Source organism: Pyxicephalus adspersus, chromosome 1 (assembly GCF_032062135.1).
Source record: "Pyxicephalus adspersus chromosome 1, UCB_Pads_2.0, whole genome shotgun sequence".
Taxonomy (NCBI): Eukaryota; Metazoa; Chordata; class Amphibia; order Anura; family Pyxicephalidae; genus Pyxicephalus; species Pyxicephalus adspersus.
Window position 1 is genome coordinate 60,948,723 of NC_092858.1, and position 22,732 is coordinate 60,971,454.

The 22,732-nt window shown below is 35.6% G+C and overlaps 1 protein-coding gene across 2 annotated transcripts in view; it reads left to right on the plus strand.

The window, feature by feature from the left end:
• FGF14 (fibroblast growth factor 14) overlaps nucleotides 1–22,732 on the plus strand; it is a 257,654-nt gene that overhangs the window by 200,729 nt on the left and 34,193 nt on the right. For both annotated transcript variants that reach the window (XM_072411554.1, XM_072411561.1), the window contains exons 2-3: nucleotides 5,480–5,590; nucleotides 8,179–8,282. In XM_072411554.1, coding sequence (XP_072267655.1) covers nucleotides 5,480–5,590; nucleotides 8,179–8,282 — 215 coding nt within the window. The remainder of the gene's footprint in view (nucleotides 1–5,479; nucleotides 5,591–8,178; nucleotides 8,283–22,732) is intronic.

A 22,732-nucleotide genomic window follows, 5' to 3' on the forward strand; every position in this document is an offset into this window, starting at 1 on the left:
GTGTACCTAACCCTTTTGCTAACAGAGCTTTTTTTTTATTTTTGCTTTGTCTGCCATGTGTTTCTATGACAGACAAAGACTTTTCTCTTCCCTCCATTAGATTTGGAGTTGCTCCTTTGGTCCCCTTTCTCCTGGCGACTCTTTGAAAAGCCCTAGGTTAGAGTTTTGTTACACATCCCTTCTCATTTTTCATGTGCTATATAGAGATGTTTTGGGGGATTTGTATGTTCAGGGAGAAATATTTTGGTTTGTAGTAAGTAAAAGGAATCACTCCTATTTATATATTTTACAGCTCAATAAATGTAGACATCCTATAGTACTATGCCCAAATCCTTACACCATCCAGTAAAAAGAGCTGAGACCCAGGCTACAGTTTTCCCTAGTAATCGCCACTCCCAATTTATGTATCTTACTATTTACATTATTGCTGTGGCCCAATATTCTTTATACATAGGGTATGAAACATCAGACCTCATAGTGAAATCAAAGATTGATTAACAGTATAGTACCTACATGTATTGTTGATGATGAGTGTTGTGCAGGGCAAATTTCCTCCCAGGGTAGTTTAGTTATTTCATATGGTACTAATTTTGATTTTGAAAAGTAAATGCTCTTTAATTCTTGGTAAATTCTCTAACTAGCCCCATAGACCTATGATACCTGCTGCTATAGGTTCTGCTATTAACAGATTGAACATTAAGAACATGAAAAATATTTTGCTATTGTTTTTTTCAGTACTTCGAAAGTGAATCAGACCCATCATATGTATTTGTATTCTTGATGCATGGGATTTGACCTCAGCGCTTCATGCTCTTTAAAAATGGTGACAACAGACATTTTAATAGCCACTTATACACCTGGATTCAATTCTCCCTCAAAAGATCTTCACAAATATTTCCCTACGCAACACACAAACATAAAAGCTGGCATGAAAGCAGCCTTCTAAAACAGATATTTATTTTTCAAACAGCAGCATATTTTACTTATGGGGGTACAGAATTTAGAATTCTCCAGGTCGTTACCTTTTTGTTTTGTTTCTTAAGAAACAAGCCCCATTATAGATGTTGGCACTTTTTTGATCACAAACCTTGATATTGGCTCAGTTTATTTTCATCAATTATGTACAAATAGCTGTGCTAATAAGTAACTGCAAGGTAATAAAGACAAAACACTGAAAAGACTACAGAAAGTATAAAATGTTCATTTTGTTCCCCTTATTGTAAGAGTAGGAAACACATACATACAAATCAAGCTGGGCTCCAGTAAACATGATACTACAGAAAATCAAATAGTTACAAGATAACACCAATAAAACATATGGTTCTTCATGGCAATGTAAAAAGCACAGAAGCTTGCTGCCTTAAAAGTGACTTCATCACAGGAACAAAATAAATGACACATGAAATCACCAAAACAACAACAAATGATATACAGTAGCAGCAAATATTATATAATAAATAACATGGTCTGCATTTCATTGGCTTCAGTGCATCTCATTTTTAGATTTGTTTGCCATATAAGTGCATGGTATTCAATACGTCATTTCAATACATTGGGTGTTGGAAGTTAAAACCAGATAACTTAGGCTTGGTTGTTCTGAACTAAAGTTTCACGATTCCTTTCAGAAAAGGTAGCAGGTGAATGTCTAACCAAAGTTCCTTACCAACTACCCTTTTCAGGGATAAAAAAAACAGATTTCTCCTTTTATTATGATCTTATTTCATGGCTCAGCTAAATTTACTTCAAATAGAATATTTGGGCAATTTTTTTTCATAGAATTTTAAATGCAGACGTGAGTTTATTAACCTCCCTGGCGGTATTCCCGAGTGTGGCTTGGGGTGGATTTTTCATTCCAAAAGCGGTAACCCCGAGCCACACTCGGGGTGGAATTGCCAGGAAGTTTAAAACTCCTACTTTGTTCCCTCGTTCCAGTGGCGCCCTCCAGCAGTGTCCGTGGCGTCCTCCAGCGATGTCCACTGCAACCTCCAGCGATGCCTGGCATCTTCTTCTCTTGGCGATGCATTTGTGTAACCTGCCCATGGGGAAGGGCTGGCAGATGACCAAGAGCCCACAGATAAAGCAGCACAATGTTCTTACGGTGCCAATTCCAGAAAGCAAGCTAAAGGTCATATAAAAGTGATCAGTCCACCAGATGAAGTACCAAAGGAACGGCACAAAGCAGAATCAGAGTCACAGGCAAAGGTCGCTCTAGGCAGCGTACAATCAAAAGGTCAGCAACAGTAAATCAAATGAAACTCACACTAGCAGCAGATAATCCGAGCTAAACACTACAATAGGGACAGATCACTGGGAGCAGGCTATAACGCTCCAGCAGCCAATGGCAGTGCAGGACTGAGATTAGGAACCTACTCTGAGCTGATCTCTCAGCACAACTCCAAATCCCCTTTAGGTGCACACAGTCTCAGAGCAGGGAATGCAGGGGAGACTGACAGTTATTTGCCTGACCTTCCCTGCTGCTGCAAGTAAGGCTGACGAAGAGAATAAGCAGGGCGCATTGTCCTGCGGTGGCCTACAGCACAGGATCGCTGGCCAGATAATTGTATCCTAACATGTGACAAATGTTTCTGAGCAGTTTATTGAAGAGAGCAGAAAAGTAGAGGTAGTAATAAAATAGGCAATGAGAAAAATCATCATCCTTTTTCTTTTTAAAAACATGTTCTACACCATAAAAGATTTTTGTCATTTGAACGAATTAGGAGAAAAATATCACGAGTTAAAATAACTCATCCATTTCCATAAATTGAGCCTGTAATCTGGAATTTTTTCATGCAGTTATAAATATCTTTATATAAAAAGCAGTGTTACTATTTGTGATTCTTATGGAAACAAAGTTATAGCCTTTATAATGCATATTTTTTCTTGGAAATGACATAGCTATAAAAGTTAACTTAGTCATTTTAAATAAATCAAGCTATTAAAAGCCTAGGCAGAAAATCCACTTGGTTTTTTACTTTACAACTGTAATTTAAATTGGGTTGTCATCAGGTTTAAGTGCCTCATCCTGCATACAAATGCCAGATGGCATTCGGACCCACTTTTCCCTCCAATGTATTTATCTGGATAGGAACAAGCGGCTATTTCATGATTGGTGGCAGCTGCTCAGTGATTATTTTATAGAAAAGCAGGGACCCTCCATGATATTTTCCATGTTAATACTTATTCTAGCACAAGGTAAAAATTACTTTTATTCAATGTTTTACATTTCCTATACAACATCTTTTTAAAGAACATTGTTTTAAGGTAATTAGAAAAAAAATAAATATATGATTGACTTTCATGTACATGAATGAAGTAAGGTCAAGATGAGGCATTTATTTGTTAGATTTCAAAACTGCTTCTTCCCTCATACAAGTGAATAGTAATGCAAAATCAGCTTGAAAAAAGTTGATTGGAGCTTAGAATAAACTAGTTCAGAATGGCCTACAATTGCAGGTCAAATGCACCTGTCACTGGGCACCCAGAGACCCCCAAAGCCCAATGAACTCTAATTTCATAAAAGTAAATTCAATTTCTATTTGATCTGCCACTTCTGTTTATCATGATTGGTACAACAGTTGGATGGATAACCTTACTGAAAAAAATAAACTATAAGGTTAGGGTATTAAAACACAACTTAAAAAACTAAAACCGCTCTTTTAGTATTAGAGTGCTTATCATTCCAGCGTTTAAATCATTTCACAAATCATTCCAGTTTAAAATTGATCAATTTAGATCAGTGTTTTTAGGTAAGCACAAGACAGACTTACCCCCATACCTCTTACTACAAATATGGGTGAAAGTCCTTATTCAATTAAGTTTCTTGGAAAATTTGTCATCTGGCTATTTCCAGAGGATATCTGTGGTTAGCCAAGGTCACACTTCCAGAATAAACTAAACTTAGTACATTAGAAGAAAATACTATAGGTGCATTTTTTATGTTAAATTTCATCTATATAGGCATATTGATTAGTATCAGTGGTGACTATAGGATCACTGTCCTAAATTCAACATAACTTGTCCCACAGAGAATGTTTGATGCTACCAAAAGGACATCATTTGCTATAAACCACTATCTCTATGCTTGCATTTGTTTATTTATATGTATGTATGTTTATGTGTATACATTACTACCATGTGTCTGGCAAATAGGTTTGTGGCCCAACAATCTGTGTCGTTTCACCAAATTTTTTGTCATAATTTGTCATACTTTTGAATTTGTTAAAAGGTCATATCAAAGTACTTGCATTTGACTTTTATACTATTTGTGGAGTGTTTTGTTTTTGTACAGTTTGGGGTCTAATTAGTAAGCAGCAAATCTGACAATCACTGATACAATCTCTGGTGGAGGATCATTTCAATTAATTTCATTTCAGGTCAATGTGTTTCAGTCCACCTGAAATGTTTCAGTGAATGTCAGATTCACTACTTTGTGTGTGTGAATTACAGAATATAAAAAAGGATTTAAATTACATTGCTTTTAATCTTACAATCAATGGAAAAAATCCTTAGCACACAACACATTGTCCATGATGAAAGCAGCTATTGTCTCATTCATATAGCTCATGAGTTTTGATTTCAGTTATAGGTAAAAGGCACTATTTCAGTCCTTGGGAATGTTGTGCACATTCCTTAAAGGTGCCCATTGACATCAGATGACTGTTGAAAGATTTCACTGCTGGACAATTGTTTTTCAGAATAATTGTTTGAAATCCCTGCGTGCTGTGACCTGCTGAGTATGTGTGTGTTTGCACTGTGCAGGCATATTTAGTGCCAACTGAATCTGTTTCCCACAGACATATACATCAAGGGAAAATTCAGTTGGGTAGAGATGCATTTTTCTAATATCCATACTAGTTTGGTTCTTTACATTTTAGAGAATTTATGAAAATTACATGATTAAAAAATCCTAAAAAAATCATTCATTTTGTGTAGCATCAGGGGTTAATTGCTAAATAGCAAGTTTAAAGTTTATAAAATGGTTATGAAACACCGTGGTTGATCTATTAAATGAGTTTAGGCTGTTCACTCAGCAAAGTTAAATTTAATACTGCAAGGTCTTAGCTAAGTGAATGTGGTAAAATTTTATTTGCAAAGGATACCCAATCAAAAATATGATTTTATACATTACTTTTTACAGAATCGAAAAAAAAATCAAATGTTTTTTTTATGCTCACACACAACTAAACACATTGAATAAAACTAACAGTTTTGTAAGAGATGTATGATGTATGTATTCTCATCTAGTCTGGTCTTGTTTTGGTCACCACACCTTTTCTGAAAAGGTCAACATATTTGAAAGGTCACAGAACAGGAACAGTCAGGTTTCATGCATCTCTGTCTTTAGTCCTGCTGCTTTTGCTCAAACTAGCAGTCATGGAGAAAAGGGCTTTGCCAATACATTTTAGGGCACAAACAAGAGAGACACAATTAATTGATGCAAAGGTTTTAAGACTAATGTCACAATATGTCTGTATTCCAGATCCCCAGCTCAAGGGCATAGTGACCAGGTTATATTGCAGGCAAGGATACTACTTGCAAATGCACCCAGATGGAACTCTCGATGGAACCAAGGATGACAGCAGCAACTCTAGTGAGTACCCATCTTATCTTATATTTGATTATTGTTTGGTATTGTGTGTGTTCTGCATGCCATGTATTTCTTCAATAGACTTTTGTTTGGCAATTAGCACAGTTGTGCAAATGTTTATTTGTAAAGAAAAATAATTCAGTACCTGAAAGCAGTAGGATCTCTTTTATTTTATTCCCTTACTACAAATAATAAAAAAAAGTATGACTGGTTGTTGCCGACAATACCTTCACCTCTACACTACCTTTTTTTATAGATCTTTCCACTTTAGTAAAAAAAAAAAAAAAAAAACAGTAAAAATTTTGTTTGAGTGCATTATCGCAAGCAGATGTTTGTCTTAATTCTGTTCTCTGCAACATACTGCAAAACAACTATGATTGGTTGCTGCAGGTAATACTTTCTTCTTAACTTTCCTACACAAACCTGCAGGGAACCACCACAGCAAGACTACCCCTGTTAATTTGCTGTTTCAGAGGATTTTGGAACAGTTCTGAGGTTATGTTAGGATCGGTTCAGTACAATACTGTTCATCTCCATCTTCAGAAATATATTGATCACAGTCTTACTATCCAGGCGCTTTGTACTTTTTTAATTAAATGTATAGCCCTATAATGCCCTATATATCAAATGGTGTGTGGAAACCTTTCCGTATGCTTTTAGTATTTGTGAGATTTTTATGATCTAATACATGCATTTAGTATTAAGAAATACTTGCATTGTTAAACTTTAGACATTATTTGCATTTAATAATTGAAATGTAAAATAGCTATGCTTTACACACTTTACACTTCCTCTTTGCATTAGCATGGTCTGCCAAAGGGCTAGATATTTTTTTTGCTGCCTGCTGAGTTTAAAGACAAACTCCAGGCACATATATTGGAACCTTTTTTTTCAATTTTTAATAATTAATTTTTAAATTAATAAATGACACCCTCCTTTTTATAGTCCCAAGAATCTCTCTCCAAGGGTTGCTGATAAACAGCAGAAGTCAAACTTCTAGCTCCTCTTGGTGACTATGAATGATCCTAGTTCTGGTCTGCCTCTGCCTCCTGACAGTTTAAAAGCACAGTGGCTATGTCATCACTGTATAGAAGGGATGGGGGGCTGGTAAAGCACAATACCATAACCCGACCTTTCTAGATCGTTTTAACATTGGAAATTCTTGACAAAACTTTCAGGTCTTCAAGGAACCCCTTCTATAATTACTAAACCCACAGCTCACAGTATATTATCGTGGTGGCTATCATGGTGGCTGGCTAATGTGAAGAAAGTCACCCTTACAGATATCCAAAATTTTCATTGGTGTCACTTAAACTAACCTGAGAGGCACAAATTGCCCATTGTTCAAGGATCCCCTTGCAACCTCTGGGGGAACTTTAAAATTACATGTAACCCAAGAAACAATGTTGTTATCGGTATAATTCTTAGTATCATTCATAGACATGGTTCAAGTGTTTGGGCTTAAAGGATCTTTTTCTTTTTCAGTGACTCATGTCACTAAGTTATAAAGTAAGGGGATATAAATATTTGAAAATTACCTATGGAACAGAAATTAAGGAAGAATTTTCCAATGATATCACTCTCTTGTCTTGATAGTTTTTAAACATGGAATTTCATGCTTTTGGGAGTTTACTATTTACCTCCTGCCACGTCTTTGGGAAAGACTCAGATAGCAATAAATTCCCAAAGATGTTATAACCACTGTCCACTCCACCCATCAGGAAAAATACATTCACTTTTCCCCAGAGCTGTAAATATTGATGTGGAGTTTTTCAGAAACATGTCCATCCATGTTTCTGTGCAATGTCATTAGTAAACCTTATCTGGTTTGTTTTCTTTTGACAGGAATTTAAAGAAAAGTTACCCTAGGCTATGGTTAAAGGGACAGTGAATCTATGTTCACATGTCTGCCAAAACCAACCACTTTTTTTACACTGATAATATATATATATATATATATATATATAATCCTAGGATGTCAAATTCTAATGTGCAAACATAGTTTAAAACTTTAATAGAAAGCATTAAAAATTCATCTTTAGAAACCTGGAGGATTATTAGATATGAGTTTCTGTTTTAAAATTACCTTTTGTTTGCTTGCATTTTTGGTCTTTTATCTTTATATTTTAAGTTTGTCTCATCTCTGTTTTTACTGCTCACATTCTTGACATTTTTGTGCATTTTCTCTCTGTTGTTTACACCTGAATGCTAATCTTTTCATCCTGCCAGTTATCTCTGCTCACCTTGCCATAACTTTTGCATCTGATTGTTATTACTTCATGGGTGTGGGAACATGCTTCTTGCACTCATCAAAATTGTTCAAGCATGAAACCTGCTAGATGGGTTCATACTTGGCAAGGACAAGACACTCAAATCCTTCCCATGAATAGGCAACGGTACATAGAGTAGTGTCCATTTTGATTATGTGGATGCTTTTCTAAAAATCATATATGATTAAAGGTCACTCCATTGGGGGTAAGTGGAAAAAAAGTTTGTGGAATTCTGCAGTACAAAAATAGCTAGATTTTTTTTTTTTACATATTACTAACAGAATGACTAACTTAACCAAATGCTCTTTCTTTTATTCTTAGCATTATTCAACCTCATACCAGTGGGTCTTCGTGTTGTTGCAATCCAAGGTGTAAAAACAGGGTTATATATTGCAATGAATGGAGAAGGTTACCTGTACACATCAGTGAGTACTGTTTTGTTTGACAATATTTCTAAGAGTGGAAATTTGAAAAATATTGCTTAGTAAATGTGTAATCTGCACTGCTGTTTGGTGGTAACACAAAATTTAAACCAGGCAAAAGCTTCATAGGGTATTATTATTTTATTGTATGTAGGGTTATATTGTTATATTTTTCAGCTTCAATACCATATAAAGCAGATCTGTACTCCATTGTAACCTAATGATTGTTAACAGTTTTGCTACGAATGAATAATAATGAGTAATAGACTTCTTGTTGAATTGCTGCTCTGAAATCTGTGCCACTTATGTAACATGGTCACATGATGAGGCATCAATGATCTCTACTAGCCTCATGTAATGTGTTCCCTGTTTCTGCCTTATGTAGCCTTGGATCATTGTCAGCAGTTTCTTGATGGTCCTGTAAAGCAATAAATGCATTGATCCCTTAGTGCCCTATGATATTGTAAGGGTTGCCGTCTAGGCATAGGGGTCCTATAAAATGACAACCATTAAACCTTGATTGTCCACTTTCGCACAAATCATGTGATCAAACGCATAGGATTTTGAATACACTTGCACAAGGGGTATTTAGAAGTAGCAATCACAGCCTCCCTTTTGCTATGAATTTACCATCACTGGTAAAATATTGAACAATTACTGAAACAGGAACGTTTTGATAGTATAATCCTGCAATCTGTACCTCTCTGATCCTACTTGTCAGTATACACAGCAGACTACTCTGGCTTTTGAGCTTATCTCAGGTAAACAGTCAACTATTGACTGACAAAATATTCAACCAAGAGATTTGTCTGTGTTTTCTACTGAATTTTTTTCATTCCATCCTGGGTAAAACATGATTAATTACTGCAGCTACCTTTCAAACTGTGGATATACCAATAACCTCAGACAAGCAGTAGCTGGTATATCATAAGTTGTATATATAGATGGCATTATAACATCTGAAATGTAGTTCAAATCTATTTTTTTTATTTTTAACAAGGTTGTTTACTTGCAAAGAACTATCAATGATAATCATTAATGAGTAATACAATGTTAAAGGTGATTGGAGCAGAAGATACTTAAAGCGTAGCTAAACTTAGAATTTTTACTTTTTATAATATGGTGGACAACCCCTTTATTTTTTTTTTATTTTTTTAAGTGCAGAACCTCTCTTTTTTGTCTTGATCACTGCGGCAATCAAGACATAATGGGAGCACAAAGCCTCCCCAGGTACCTACGCCACGCATCCCTGGAGGTTCCTGGCTGCTTCTTCTGTGCATGCCCTGATCTCGGGCATGGGCAGAAGTAGCCCTTTCGTTAATAGAAAAAAAATTGCTGATCTCAACCATGATTTTTACCAATCTACGCCACCTGCCCTCACTACTGCGCAGTGCAAGATCAGGTGATGCAGGAAGAAGAACCCAGAAGAAGGAGGGCCTAAGACGGATACTGGGACGACAGGGGACCTGATGGAAGAAATGTCCTGATGGATAAACTGATCTGCGGAATTAAAGGTGTTTTTTTTATTTTTTTTATTTCCGCTTTAAAGTATACCTAAAGCCACATAAAACTTAACTTTTATTTAAAACAATAAAACAGGAATAAAGGGTTCCATATTCTAACACATCACTCCTATGTTAAAACACTCCTATTGAGTTTAAAAAACAAAACACCAAATTTAGTTGTATACAGTCTCACAACTATGATTCAACGTGTTTCACTGACTTTTTCATCCGCTTCCTCAGGAATCAGTAAAAAAGACCTATAGGTTACTAACACGTCTTTAGATGAAAGCCCCTCCTCTGATGGTATCGATGTGCTCACCATGTCTGGACGCAGACCAGAAAGGGTAGGCATGGCAATCTCTTTACCAGCTTCATTACTAGCAATACCAAGGAACCTAAGTCTTGAAGAAAGTCTTCCTTTCAGAGTGTATCAGAGTATATTTCTGTTTTTTTTCTATTTTTGATGTCAAGGGAATGGAGGTTTTGACAATTTAAAAAGTAAACCATATGTTTATATCCTGGGGATGCTGAGACTGTCTTGCTGCTCTGGGTTCACGTTTTGCCTTGGTCGATTGCTGTCTTCTATACATGGTGAGCACATTGATACCATCGGAGAAGGTGCTTTCATCTAAAGATGTGTTGTTAACCTACAAGTCTCTTTACTGATTCCTGAGAAAGTGGATGAAAAAGTCTGCGAAACGCGTCGAATCATAGATGTGAGACTGTATACAACTAAATTTGGTGTTTTGTTTTTTAAACAAATGCTGTGGAGTGTTTTAACATAGGAGTGATGTGTTAGAATATGGAACACGTTATTCCTGTTTTAAATAAAAGTTATTTCATAATCAGTGCCGGCAAAGTCCCATTCCTACTACCAATACATTGGTTAAACATCCGCTATAATAGCCGGGATGTGGTACATATATCTGAATGTAAAATTAAGGTGTATAACCTGGCCATACTAATACTTTGAATCTTAAAATACCTAAAGTCACTTTTCTTTTTGGAAGAATATGTTATTAACCACCTGGCCGTTAAGCCCGAGCATGCTCGGGGTAAAAACTTTTGCAATTTTTGTTAAACCCGAGTTTTTCTCACCAGGTGGTTAAATGTAAACAAATGTTATATTGCAATCCGATTGTCATACATTGTATGACAATCGGATTACAACTGAAAGGAAATACTTTTATCGATAATTGCAATTTTTTTTAACCCGAACCAAGGTCGGGTTTAACGGTCGGGTGGTTTAATACTGGAGTGTATGCATTATTGAGGTGTTTACATAAAAGACTAGTACTAGTATCTAAAACTTCCAGGGACAAATACACTTTGCGGCAATCATATGTTCCTGCTTTTCTAGCCGTTCAGGGTGTTTATGCAGGTCTGAATGGTATTTTAGACCTTGGCCCACTATATATTTATATATTGACTTACTCACCCCAGCTTGGTAGTGGAAGCATATAAAGGTGGATTCTTCCTTTAACCAGAAGCAATATCATCCATGAACGTTGCTTGAAGCCAAGCCCACGACATCAGAAATCAAAGGAAGAAATAAGCAATCTTTTCAATTTGAAGCATGTTAAGGAATATGCCCCAAAAATCCTCTTTGCCTATTTCTTAATATAATTTTTCTTTTATATGTACACACATAATTGCATACATACATATATACAGTATATATATATGCATGTATGTACATACCGTGTTTCCCCGAAAATAAGACACTGTCTTATATTTTTTTGGGCTTCCAAAAACACACTAGGTCTTATTTTCAGGGTAGGTCTTATATACTTTTTTTAATGAAAAAAAACACTTACCATATTCCCAAATTCCCCTTACAAATTCCCCTTCTGATCACTCTGTGCTTTTTTTCCACTGTTCGGCAGTTAGGACATGGAACAGCAGGTGGCGCTGTGCCGGTTTCTTTCCTGCTTTACAAACAGGAAAAGACACGATGCTGGCAGAGGAGAGAAGAGAGACATGCTGCAGCCAGAGACACACGCAGGATCGCGTATCAGGTGAGTATATTATTTTAATTTTTTTTTTTAACACATTTTTAAGGGCTCACTAGAACTAGCCTGGTTACATGCACTTCAGCTTCTGACAGGCGAAGTGCATGTAATATCACTCCGCCTGTGACAGGAGCCGGAACTACAAGGAAAGCATCGGCTTGTGCGGCTGTGTGTTAGCCCGCTGTGTGTACGCCCGCTGTCTCCCGCTCGGTGAGTACTGTTTTAATTTATGTTTGCTTTTATTTTTTTATTTTTTTTTAATTTTTCTACTAGGTCTTATTTTCGGGGTAGGTCTTATATTAGGGCAGGTTGGGGGAAAAGTGCTAGGTCTTATTTTCGGGGTAGGTCTTACTTTCGGGGAAACACGGTACATTAGTGCACATGAAGCAAAACAAACAACATACACATAAAAAGAAAAATTTACCAGAATGAGGATCCTTCTCTGGAAAATTGGCTGGGGCATTTTTCAACTGACAGAACAGTTCACACGCACATAGCGGTTCTGCCTTGGCGCACAACAATGCGCATCATACTCCTAAGGTTTGACACAAAACTATATGCATCAAACTGAGTTTTAATAAGCCAATTGTACTGTTTTTTGCCAGTCAAAAAAATCATAGAAGGAAACTGCTTAAAAACAAGCATAATTGACTTTTTAAATTGTAGGTCCTGGCAGATTGTAAAGGAGACAACATAAAAACAAACCCCCATTAAAAAACAAACTACAAAATTTTTCAAAAAACTTTATTTAAATGAAACCCATTTGCTAAAAGGTCACATTAAAATATAGAGACCACACAGACACCACTAAATTTACATGACAAAATAAAAAAAAACATGTAAACCCACACTTCCATATAAAGCCAAATTAGTTCAGAAATGGCCCAACAAATATTGCATTCCAAAAATTTGACCTATCAAGGGTGGAAAATTGGATTAGAAAATATTTATGCAGGACAAACATTTAAAGGTGGTAATAAAGACATATTATTGAAATGAAACAATATGGCCACAAACACAATAACATAGCATTAACATTGACTTCTTAATTGCAAAAAGGACATTGAAACATTCAAAGTTTAAAAAACAAAACCAGCTATTGTGCTAAATAGTAAGCAAAGTATTAAATGTAGAAATATAGATTAGGCTAACAAACAAAACAACTGCCCCTCCTTGAAAAAAAAAGGTAGAGGAGAATTTAATGTTAAAGGATTTTATTGAATGTGTGTGTGTTTAGTGTAACTTTTCAACTTTTATTTTGTACAGATTATCCCACGCTGACAGGATGATTCCCACAGCTGCATTCATTCATAAGCACAGCTGTGGGACAACTAACAGCGTGGGATGCCCAGGCACTAGGGGTTACATGAGGACAAGTCACCCCATTCAGCTCTAGTGCTCTGTGATTGGCTGAGCAAAGGGGATACCTGATGATGCTTTAGGCGTCATCAGGGTTTCCGCCGTTCATCTATTCATCACTAGAGCTGAATGGGGACACTTGTCCTCATGTAAACTCAACCGCCTGGGGATCCCACACTGTCAGTAGTTCCACAGCTGTACTTATGAATGAATGCAGCTGTGTGAATCATATTGTCATTGTGGGATAACCTGTCAAAAAAGTTGAAAAGTTACACTAAACACACACATAAAACAAAATATTTTAACATTAAAGCCTTGTTATTCCTTCTTATTCTTGTTAAGCCTTCTTATTAAAGGGGGCTTCCAGATTCCAAAGTCTTGCTAAAAACACTTTTAAAATACCCCATTGTTTTCAATGGAAGCTTTTTTAAAAAGCTGACAATCGCTTGTAAAAGTGCATAAAAACGCATATAAATGTGAAAGAAACGTTTACATGCATTTTTCCAACATATATATATATATATATATATATATATATATATATATATATATAACATATATATATTCTCGCATACTTTCTTGTATTGTCGCTGGCCGAAATTTGGTTGATAAATAGGTTTTTGGCGTCCGATTCCAGATTACGCACTCGCGAGCGAGCTTCCCACTTGGTTAAATGAATCAGACTCCCTGTCCAGAAACCACATAAAAAACAAAAGTTTTTTTCAATATTTGAAAAGGCTCTTTTTAATGAAAAATGACAACTTACATACCTTGGGGGTGGCATGGTATATTTACATAATAACATTTGAATTTGTTTTACTTCATTTTGTTTTTTCAGCATTCAAACAATGGCAACACATAAACATAATAGCGATGACACAGGAACATCAATATAATAGATTCGAATATGGATTTGTGTAATATTGGAGTACAGCTAGTAAAAGTGCATACAGATGTATAGAACCAGGAAAGAACCACACCTAGATGGCTGAAAACAATCATCTGGTTGGCTATGGTGAGATCAGATGATTTAGAAAACCTTACCCAACACAGTAAGACAGTACAAATTTGGTATATATGGAGAAAAGGGGCTTAAGATGGTTAACATTAATGTCTTTGGATGGCTTGTTTCTTTTTTTGTTTTTCCTCTGCCTTGTCTAGCTGTATAGAGCTGTGTGTACGTTAGGTGCTGCATCACTTTTTTAGATTTATGGCGTGGTGTTTGTGGAAAAGCAAACTGCTACAATTGATCATGTAATTACTTTAGGGGTCCCCAAGTAACCTGTGTTCTCAATATATATGACAAGCTTTCACAAGATAAATTCAGGAAAATGGAGAATCGGTGCCAACAGGAAAATGAAAGTCTGCTATATAGTGGCACTTTTAAACAATGTGATGCTGATGACTTATGGTTGATACCAAAAGATAGCAGTATTAATCTGCACAGAGACAGGTAAGTGTTTTAGGAAAAAAGGGAAGTGAGGATTCAGGGAATTTATTTTTCTACAGTTTCCTTGGAGCAGTGTGTTTGCAATATACATAATACCAGTATTGTGTGCTATCTGTCAGGTACTAAATGATGGATGATGAAGGAGGTAAATCTGTGTCACCTAAAATAAAAACAGCTGACTTTACATACACTTTAAAATATTAAAAACCCTTAGCCTGAAATCATACTGTTTTATGTGGACTGCAGTAGTAACACACGTGTGAATAGACTTTTTTTTTTATCTCCATGCATAGTTGTGAACCAACCATATAGGGAAAATGTAGGAGTTTTGCTGAATGTAAACAGATGAATGTGACTATGCCTTAAGAATTAGTGGTAGGCAGGAATATTTGTGAAGTTGATTGGACAGCAAAAATTCATTTCATGAAATGCTAAATTTGTTAGTTAACTTTAACTGTGATGTATAGAAAACTACATGTTTTTGTTTTTACAAAAAAGTTGTTACACCTAGGACATATTCTTACATGTATCCCTTAGCACCCTGACAATTTTGGTGATGATACTATGTTCAGTGGCTTTGCAATTAACTCAAAAAGTTGGACGCTCCTTTTGTGATTTTTTTTTTTCATTTTGATCATTCCCTACTGAGCATTCTTTGTTTCACAAGAACAAGATTTATGCACAAAATGATGTAAGGTTTAATACAACCAGAAGCATAGCTCTTTGTTATCTAAGTACAAGAATTTTGCATGGCTGACTGTATGCTTCAGTACAGATAGACACTCGGTGAGACATTTACATTGGCCATGCTACAGTAAATTATTTGTAGACTCTTTTGGATTCTGACATTCAAAAGAATGCTGTCCCATCTTACCCATACAGTTTTTTACTCCACTCCTTACATCCAAACTTAGTGTATAGTAAGCCTGAATCCACAAGGAAATAGAGGTCATCATGTTCCTTTGGTATTATCTATTAAATTGGTTATCTCTGTATCTAACTGTAATAGGGGTATTGGTAACTGGTGGATGTTTATTTTTTAACTAGTTTTATATACCTAATTTTTGTATTTGACATAGTTGTGCTGAAATTTTCTTCCAGGTTGTTTTTAATTTCATCAGGGGATTAGGGGAGGTTAGGTGGTAAGAAAATATATGAGGGGGGAATCCCAGCAAGAACTTGCTTCCACAAACAATGATACTGAATTACCCTGGATCATTATTTTCATACCTCCTGACCCACATGTGCAGCTGAATGTTGTCGCCAGAAACCCGTGGGGATCAGGCAGGTAAAACACAATATTGCAGAAGGGACATCACCTGTCCCTTTCTGCAATAATGACCTGTCTGATCACAATATTGGATTGAAAGGTTTAGTTCTACTTTAAAATAAGGATAGGAGGTGGTGTACTGAAAGTAACACCCCCCCCCCTCTTTTGGTATATTTTTTAGAATATTTATACATATTTTAGGTATGAAAATATTACCTGCATACTAGGTTAATTGGGCCAATTTCTGAAGTCTATCTTTAGAGGTTTGGATTATTTTGGTATACAATAATAAAATGTGTTACATTATTACAAGGTGTAAATGTATAGAAATCATGAGATTAGTAAAGTATCTACTTACTTTAAATTATTTGTGTCATTTTGTTACATGTATAAGCACATCAGATTTCATGAACAGCCTTAGCTGCACAACATCACTTTAAGCAATCTATATAAAATTAGAAAATGGTCATTACATTTGTGATGGTTCCAGACTTAATTATAGCTACACACCAAATGTTTTACCAGGACCCTCTTGGAATTAAACTTTGAGTCATTTTTGGATTTCTGTTTGATGAATTTTACAACCAGCAAAAACTGATATTTTATTTCCTGATGCTAAGTTTGCCCTCTATTACGTTATTTGGGAATTAGTGGAAATGTCACTGCCTGTTATCTGGATATGAGTTTGTGATATCTGCACTCTCCAGTAACTCTCAGTGGGGAAAAGCTTTGGCACTGAGGGGTCTCTCCTGACATTTAAAATGCGTCACAGTACTGATTGCTGCATTTTCTATAAGCCCTCATAATTGACTTGTCTAGGAAGAACAACTTCCAGCCACAGGGCTGTAGATAACAGTGTTCAAAAGCAGAGGGAGGTGATGGTAATCATTATTATTCAGTCCGCTTTCGAACAACTCTCACAATCAAAGTCAAATGAAAATCAAACCTCAAGCCCTACATTGTAGAGCACATTGTAGAGCAATGTAACACAAGTTAAATTTAAGAGTTCCAAAGTTAAAAAAAAACTGGGCTGTACATTCCTGGGAGAATCCCTGGTTCATCTACCACACTGTCTATAATAAATAGTAGTTTCAGTAATAATGGTTGTGGTTACAATCTCTACATTTTAGCCACAATAGTTTAGGTTAAATAAATATAAGTACATATATGTGAACTGAACCACAGAAATCTTTCACAATCCTATAGTCAGATAATAATCACCTTCTACATTAAATTCCCACTCATAGATGCAGATATTACTTCCTGAATTTATGCCTTGACCATCTCTTCTGAAAAACTGTAAAAAAAAAACTAACATAATTGAAGCATAGATAAAGAAGTAAAACACTCCTTATAAACATAACTTCTTGTGTATTATTAAATACATACAGATAATAAAAAAGGACATCAATGATGAATTAGTTTAGCACACATAAAGTCTCCATATATTTTAGGTACTGAAATGTTTTACATTATTAGGCACGCAAGCTCTTTTAATCTGCAGTAAATACTTAAATTATGACCAGAAACTCAGAAGCCCACCTAGGGATAAAGTCTGCATTAAAAATTCCATTAGATTTATTAGAGGAAAAAAATTCTAAAGAAACAAAAAAATTCACTCTACTGAGAGATACTTAAAAGTTCCAGCCCATTAGTGGTTTAGGGTGTGACTAATGTGTGTAATTAATACTAGATAGACTGGAGAGAACACATACGATGAAGGATGTAATAAATTTTCAAGGACATTTGGGAACAATATACACTTAAAGACTTCTAATACCTTAAGCAGAAGTGAAGGAAAAATACAATTTTAAGATTATATAATATGTGCCTATGTTCTACCTAACCACTGTAGCAGAAGGAGTAAGTGTGCACACATCTTCATTGGTTTCCCTTTAAAATTGTTATCATAGTTTTTGCCCAACTATGGGTTATTAAGGGAAATGGACCCATTAAAAGAGAACTGTCCTGTCAAAATGTCCCTTCTGCCCCTTTTTGCCATACCAATATTAGGTCTGGGAACCCAATCTTTTTAAAAATAAGTAGCTGAAAGTGTTAGGTTGAGTGGGCAAGATGTGTGCCAGATTTGGAAATCACGCTGGTAAAAAATATATACTAATTTCTCTACAAACAAACCAAGAAGATATATGGAATTAATGAAAAAACTGCAATTAAAGACAAAAACCCTCCCAACTATAAATGCAATGCCACATCCCTAAGTAAACATATGTTATAATACAAAAGACAAAACCAGTAGTTGGGCTACTAGGCTATTCAAAGTTCTCAAGATTTTTAGGATTCAGCTATTCATATGACCTGTATTTAAAAATAAGTGCAATCAATTCCCTGGACTCATTGACTTACATTTATTATCATTTAATGTAATATTACATTTAAATAAAAATACATAACAGTAAGTTACAAAAACAGGAAAAACAGTAGCTTAAGATCTTCTATTTACTAAAGAATGCCAAATAAAGTTATTGTCTTGTCTACAATTCTGAAAAAGTAGTTCCCTTTAACAAAGCAGGTGAGGATTATCTATCAGCAGAAAATCCCTTTTCCCAGCTGATGAGACCCACTGTCCTTAAAATTGCCAAAGTACAGTCATCTATAAATCATGAATCACAGAAGTCGAATGACAATCAGGTTGATGGGTAAATTACATCTGAAATAGTTTACAATCTAATTTTTTCAATCTCCAGGCTCAACTTGATAAGGTGATTTCCCAAGGTCACAGAGATTTTCTGCTGTCTACCTTAGGCTGGCATCTGATCTGCAAAACTTATATTCGGAGGTTGTTTGTACGTAAACAAATAAAAGAGTCTTTATAGAATTCCCAAAGACTCCCGTTGTTTCACAGTAGAGATAGAGATTGAATCCGTATAGCATAGACATTTGGTGGAACATCATTTGCATATTATTAGCACTGACAGGTTTAGAAATCTATGAAGAAAAAGAAAAGAACAATTTATCAATTCAAGCCAGAAAGCTGTCTGCCACTCAGCTCATGATCCCATTATCATAGCAAATCAACTAACACAAACTGGATTGGAAAGATGCAATATCAGATTGCTGTTTTTAAGACTTTCTTTTTTATTGAATTGTGTTAAATCTAAACTAAATGCAAATAACTAAATGCACAATTTACAAACACCTATGGGAGCTGTTTTATATTGCTTTTCAGTGTATCCAGTTCTGACACAAAGCAGTCTATCTTATTTATCTCTGCTGCAGTTAAGTAATATGGCTGTTACCTACCTGGCTCCAGCCTGTGATTGGTCAGCGATTGAGCAGCAACATACTGATTATGTTATCTGTCTGCTCTCACGTTCCACCAGCATGTTCCTTGGCAACATATATGAATAAATGGAACCTAAATGGTCCCCCTCTTCCAGTTAGAAATGCTTCTGTACAATGAGTTACAAAGTATTTATACCAGCTGTATTTAAAATATTTAGTTTTTCTTACTAAAAATAGAAACATTTATCATAATTGAATAGACTTTGTATGTATATATCATAGAAGTTCGCCTGCCTATTAGCTCATATTTCTTCTGGAGAACACAGAGCCATGCATGTGCATCTCATTGTGCAGTGCAGTGCAATATGCAGTTACATAATTGCTATTTTTCACAGTTGCTCAAGTAAGGCTAGACTTCCTCAATAGTGAAAACCACATATTATCATAGTCATAGACCACTTTCCTGGTAGGGTGTGGAAAGTAGGAGATGGAACCTTGATGTTGGGGCCCTCAGAACTCCTAACATGTGTTGGTTTTTTCCTACTTTTTTTATAATGAAATAAATAAATTGGATACGTAGTGATAAGTTTTACACTTCTTTTTCACATTCTTTTGTACAACCTCCATTTAGGGGTTGCCTTGTCCAAGTCATTGAACTATATAGAACTTGAACCTAAACCTGGGTGGATTTATTCTTGGACCTCAATGGAAGATTTAACCTATGGGGATCTAGCACCTACACCGGCCATATTTTTACAATTTTTAGAATGTCTTGTAAAGGTACAAAAGTCAAATGCTTACTGTCAGCAAGTTTATGCAAAGCCAGTGAATCAAGACGATGTGAAGCAGAATAGGGATATATCTTAAGGGGCTTGTGATCCCAAATACAAGCCAATAATGGCAGCTTTCATATTTTTATCTTGGCACTTGTAATATTAGGATGTAAAAGAAGATCTACCAAAACTACAAATAGTGAAGAACGCCTCAAACAGTGCAGAAGTTGGTGGTTAGCTTTTTTTTTTTTAACTATTTGTTAGTAGAAGCAGATAGGTTATGGAAGAACATTTACATTAGCTTCCCTCATAGATTTATATTTCTTAGTCTGCTAAAAAAGGGGGATTCAATAAAATAATGCACACTCAGGTAGAATGTAAGAAACATACCCTTGAAGTCTAGGAGTTGCTACTCTTAATGTTTCTCTCCCTGAATCTTGGTTGCCTGGCCATTGTATTCGATTTACAGCAAGTATTAATATAATAATTTTGATTTCTCCGACCATTATTTTCTACATGCTTTATTCAAATTGTTACAAGTCAGAAGTACTTATTCTAGACACCACCGGGAGTTCTTGTTTGATCAGTTTGATCTTTCTAACAATACGAGTAAATATATGCATAATAAGTGAGTTTTTTCAATATTTACAGTAGGCCAGACTTCATTTTCTTTAGAAGTTACACTTTTTTTTATTATCTTGTCAATATCCATTAAAGGCTAATATTGAACTTCTTACAGGTGAACAGCTCTGGAACAAAATTGAAATTCATCTGTACATGTTTACTATAATTAAAATCCTGGCACTGTTTGTTTCTCAAAAACAAGTATAACACAAATCATTTGCAGTTTTTCGCGATCAGTGAGCATGTCGTAGATGTAATTTGTTTCCAGTGTATTTGACACTAAGCAGCTACTGAGTGACAGGTTGTTAATTTGTATTTTCCTCTTGCAGTTCCAGTTGCATCTTTCAGTGGCTATACAGAAAGGGAACTGTACACTGCCTATTATATTGTACTCTAATGCTTGTCATCCTGCAGAGAAGGTACATGGGAAAGGGAGTTAGCTTAATCCCTATTATATTTTTTAATATGCTTTAAACCTCAAAAGGACACCAACCTTTTACTAGTCATCTACTATAGAGAAGTTTACCATAGCTGTGATATTACTACATGCTTTATTCTTTGTACAGACAGAATTATTGTCACTTAATCATTAGTGATCAGATGTTTTTGGGATGAGTGGTGTATAGACAAGCTTGTTCTATTCTATAGGACCTAATAGTCCCTCTTTGAGAGTCATTTAACAAGTCAGTCATTTAATCAGTTGTTTAATGATCCAATGTAGTGGATTACTAAATCATGGGAGGCCTGTCGTGCCACTGTATTTTATACCCAAGACAGCCAGGAATGATCTAGCAAAAAAAATCTAGGACTTGCACAGACCTTTAGGGTGTCAAATATAATAAAAATTTAAAATTAGGAGAGGAGAAGGTGTTTTGTATGTGGGCTTTGTCATCCTAGGACATGAAATGTGTTATTGGATGAGCAACCACTACTAACAAGTGTTAAGGTGCAGTATGTTACTTTTTTAGGACGTGTAAAATTCACTTCAAGGGAATGTGAGGTGTTTGCAAGCTGTCTTTGCTAATCTGTATTTTTGATTTGCCCACCAGAGTATGTCTAGATAAAAGTAATTCCATGTTCTGTCTAACACGTATATGTGCTGTAAGCTAATTCACATTAGCTTAGCGAATCAGATGAAACTCTGTAGACTTCAGCCATTCAGTCGTGGAAAAGTTCAGGGTTTATGATTTAGGTATATTGAAGCCAGGTATACCCAGGCATCTAGCACTTTAAGGGATTACCCAACATTAAAGTATATGCAAATGCAGCATACAATACATTTGTTGTATTGTACCAGAGAAGGCCCTAATACATTTTATTTAAGATGTATTTTGGAAACATTTGGATGCGATGCATGTATGAATGCTATTCCCTCCTTTTTTAATATTTATACTGAACATATAATAAAACTGACAGACAGAAATAGTCCAGTCAGTGGGATTGATATTACTAAAGTAGGTTAGACTCTTTACTTAACAAAGGGAAGTATCGCTTTGCAAGGGATAATTCACATTAGCTTAGCGAATCAGATCAGAATCAGAACTCTGTAGATTTCAGGGTTTATGATTTAGGAATATTGAAGCCAGGTATACCCAGGCATCTAGCACTTTAAGGAGAAGACCTATACAGTTTTCCTATTATACCATATTCCTCTGAACATCATCCATCACAGGCATTTTATGACATTTCTGACTTGTCTGCACAGCTGATTACCAACTATTTTTGGTCCTTTGTATAGTTTTCAGACACATTTTATGAAGTTAGGTAGACTGCTAGTCATAGAATGCAGCTTGAGGATGGCCAGATCTGCCACAGCCTGTTGTTACTGTTGAGAGATCCGACTTTCCACAGGCAACTTAACACAGAAGTGCTCTAGGCTGGAAACAGCAATCATCTGGGTATCTAATTAGAATACCATTATGCACTTGAGCAACGAGAAAAATAAGCAGATTCCCCATGAAATGCTTAAACAATGGATTATATTAACTGCTGGAATGGCTCATCCTGAGAACTGCAAAATAGTGCAGATTTTCTGTTTGCACAACCCTAATTCATTAGTATTCTGTAATGGGTTTATGATGAGAAATGTGGTGCAAGAGTCTGGGGAATGCAAGTTTATTGATCTCGGCACAAATAACTACTTTGCTCCTGACATTATATCCTATTCTGTTTACCTATTTTAAATTGTACATTCCAACATATGCTGCTGGATTTGTA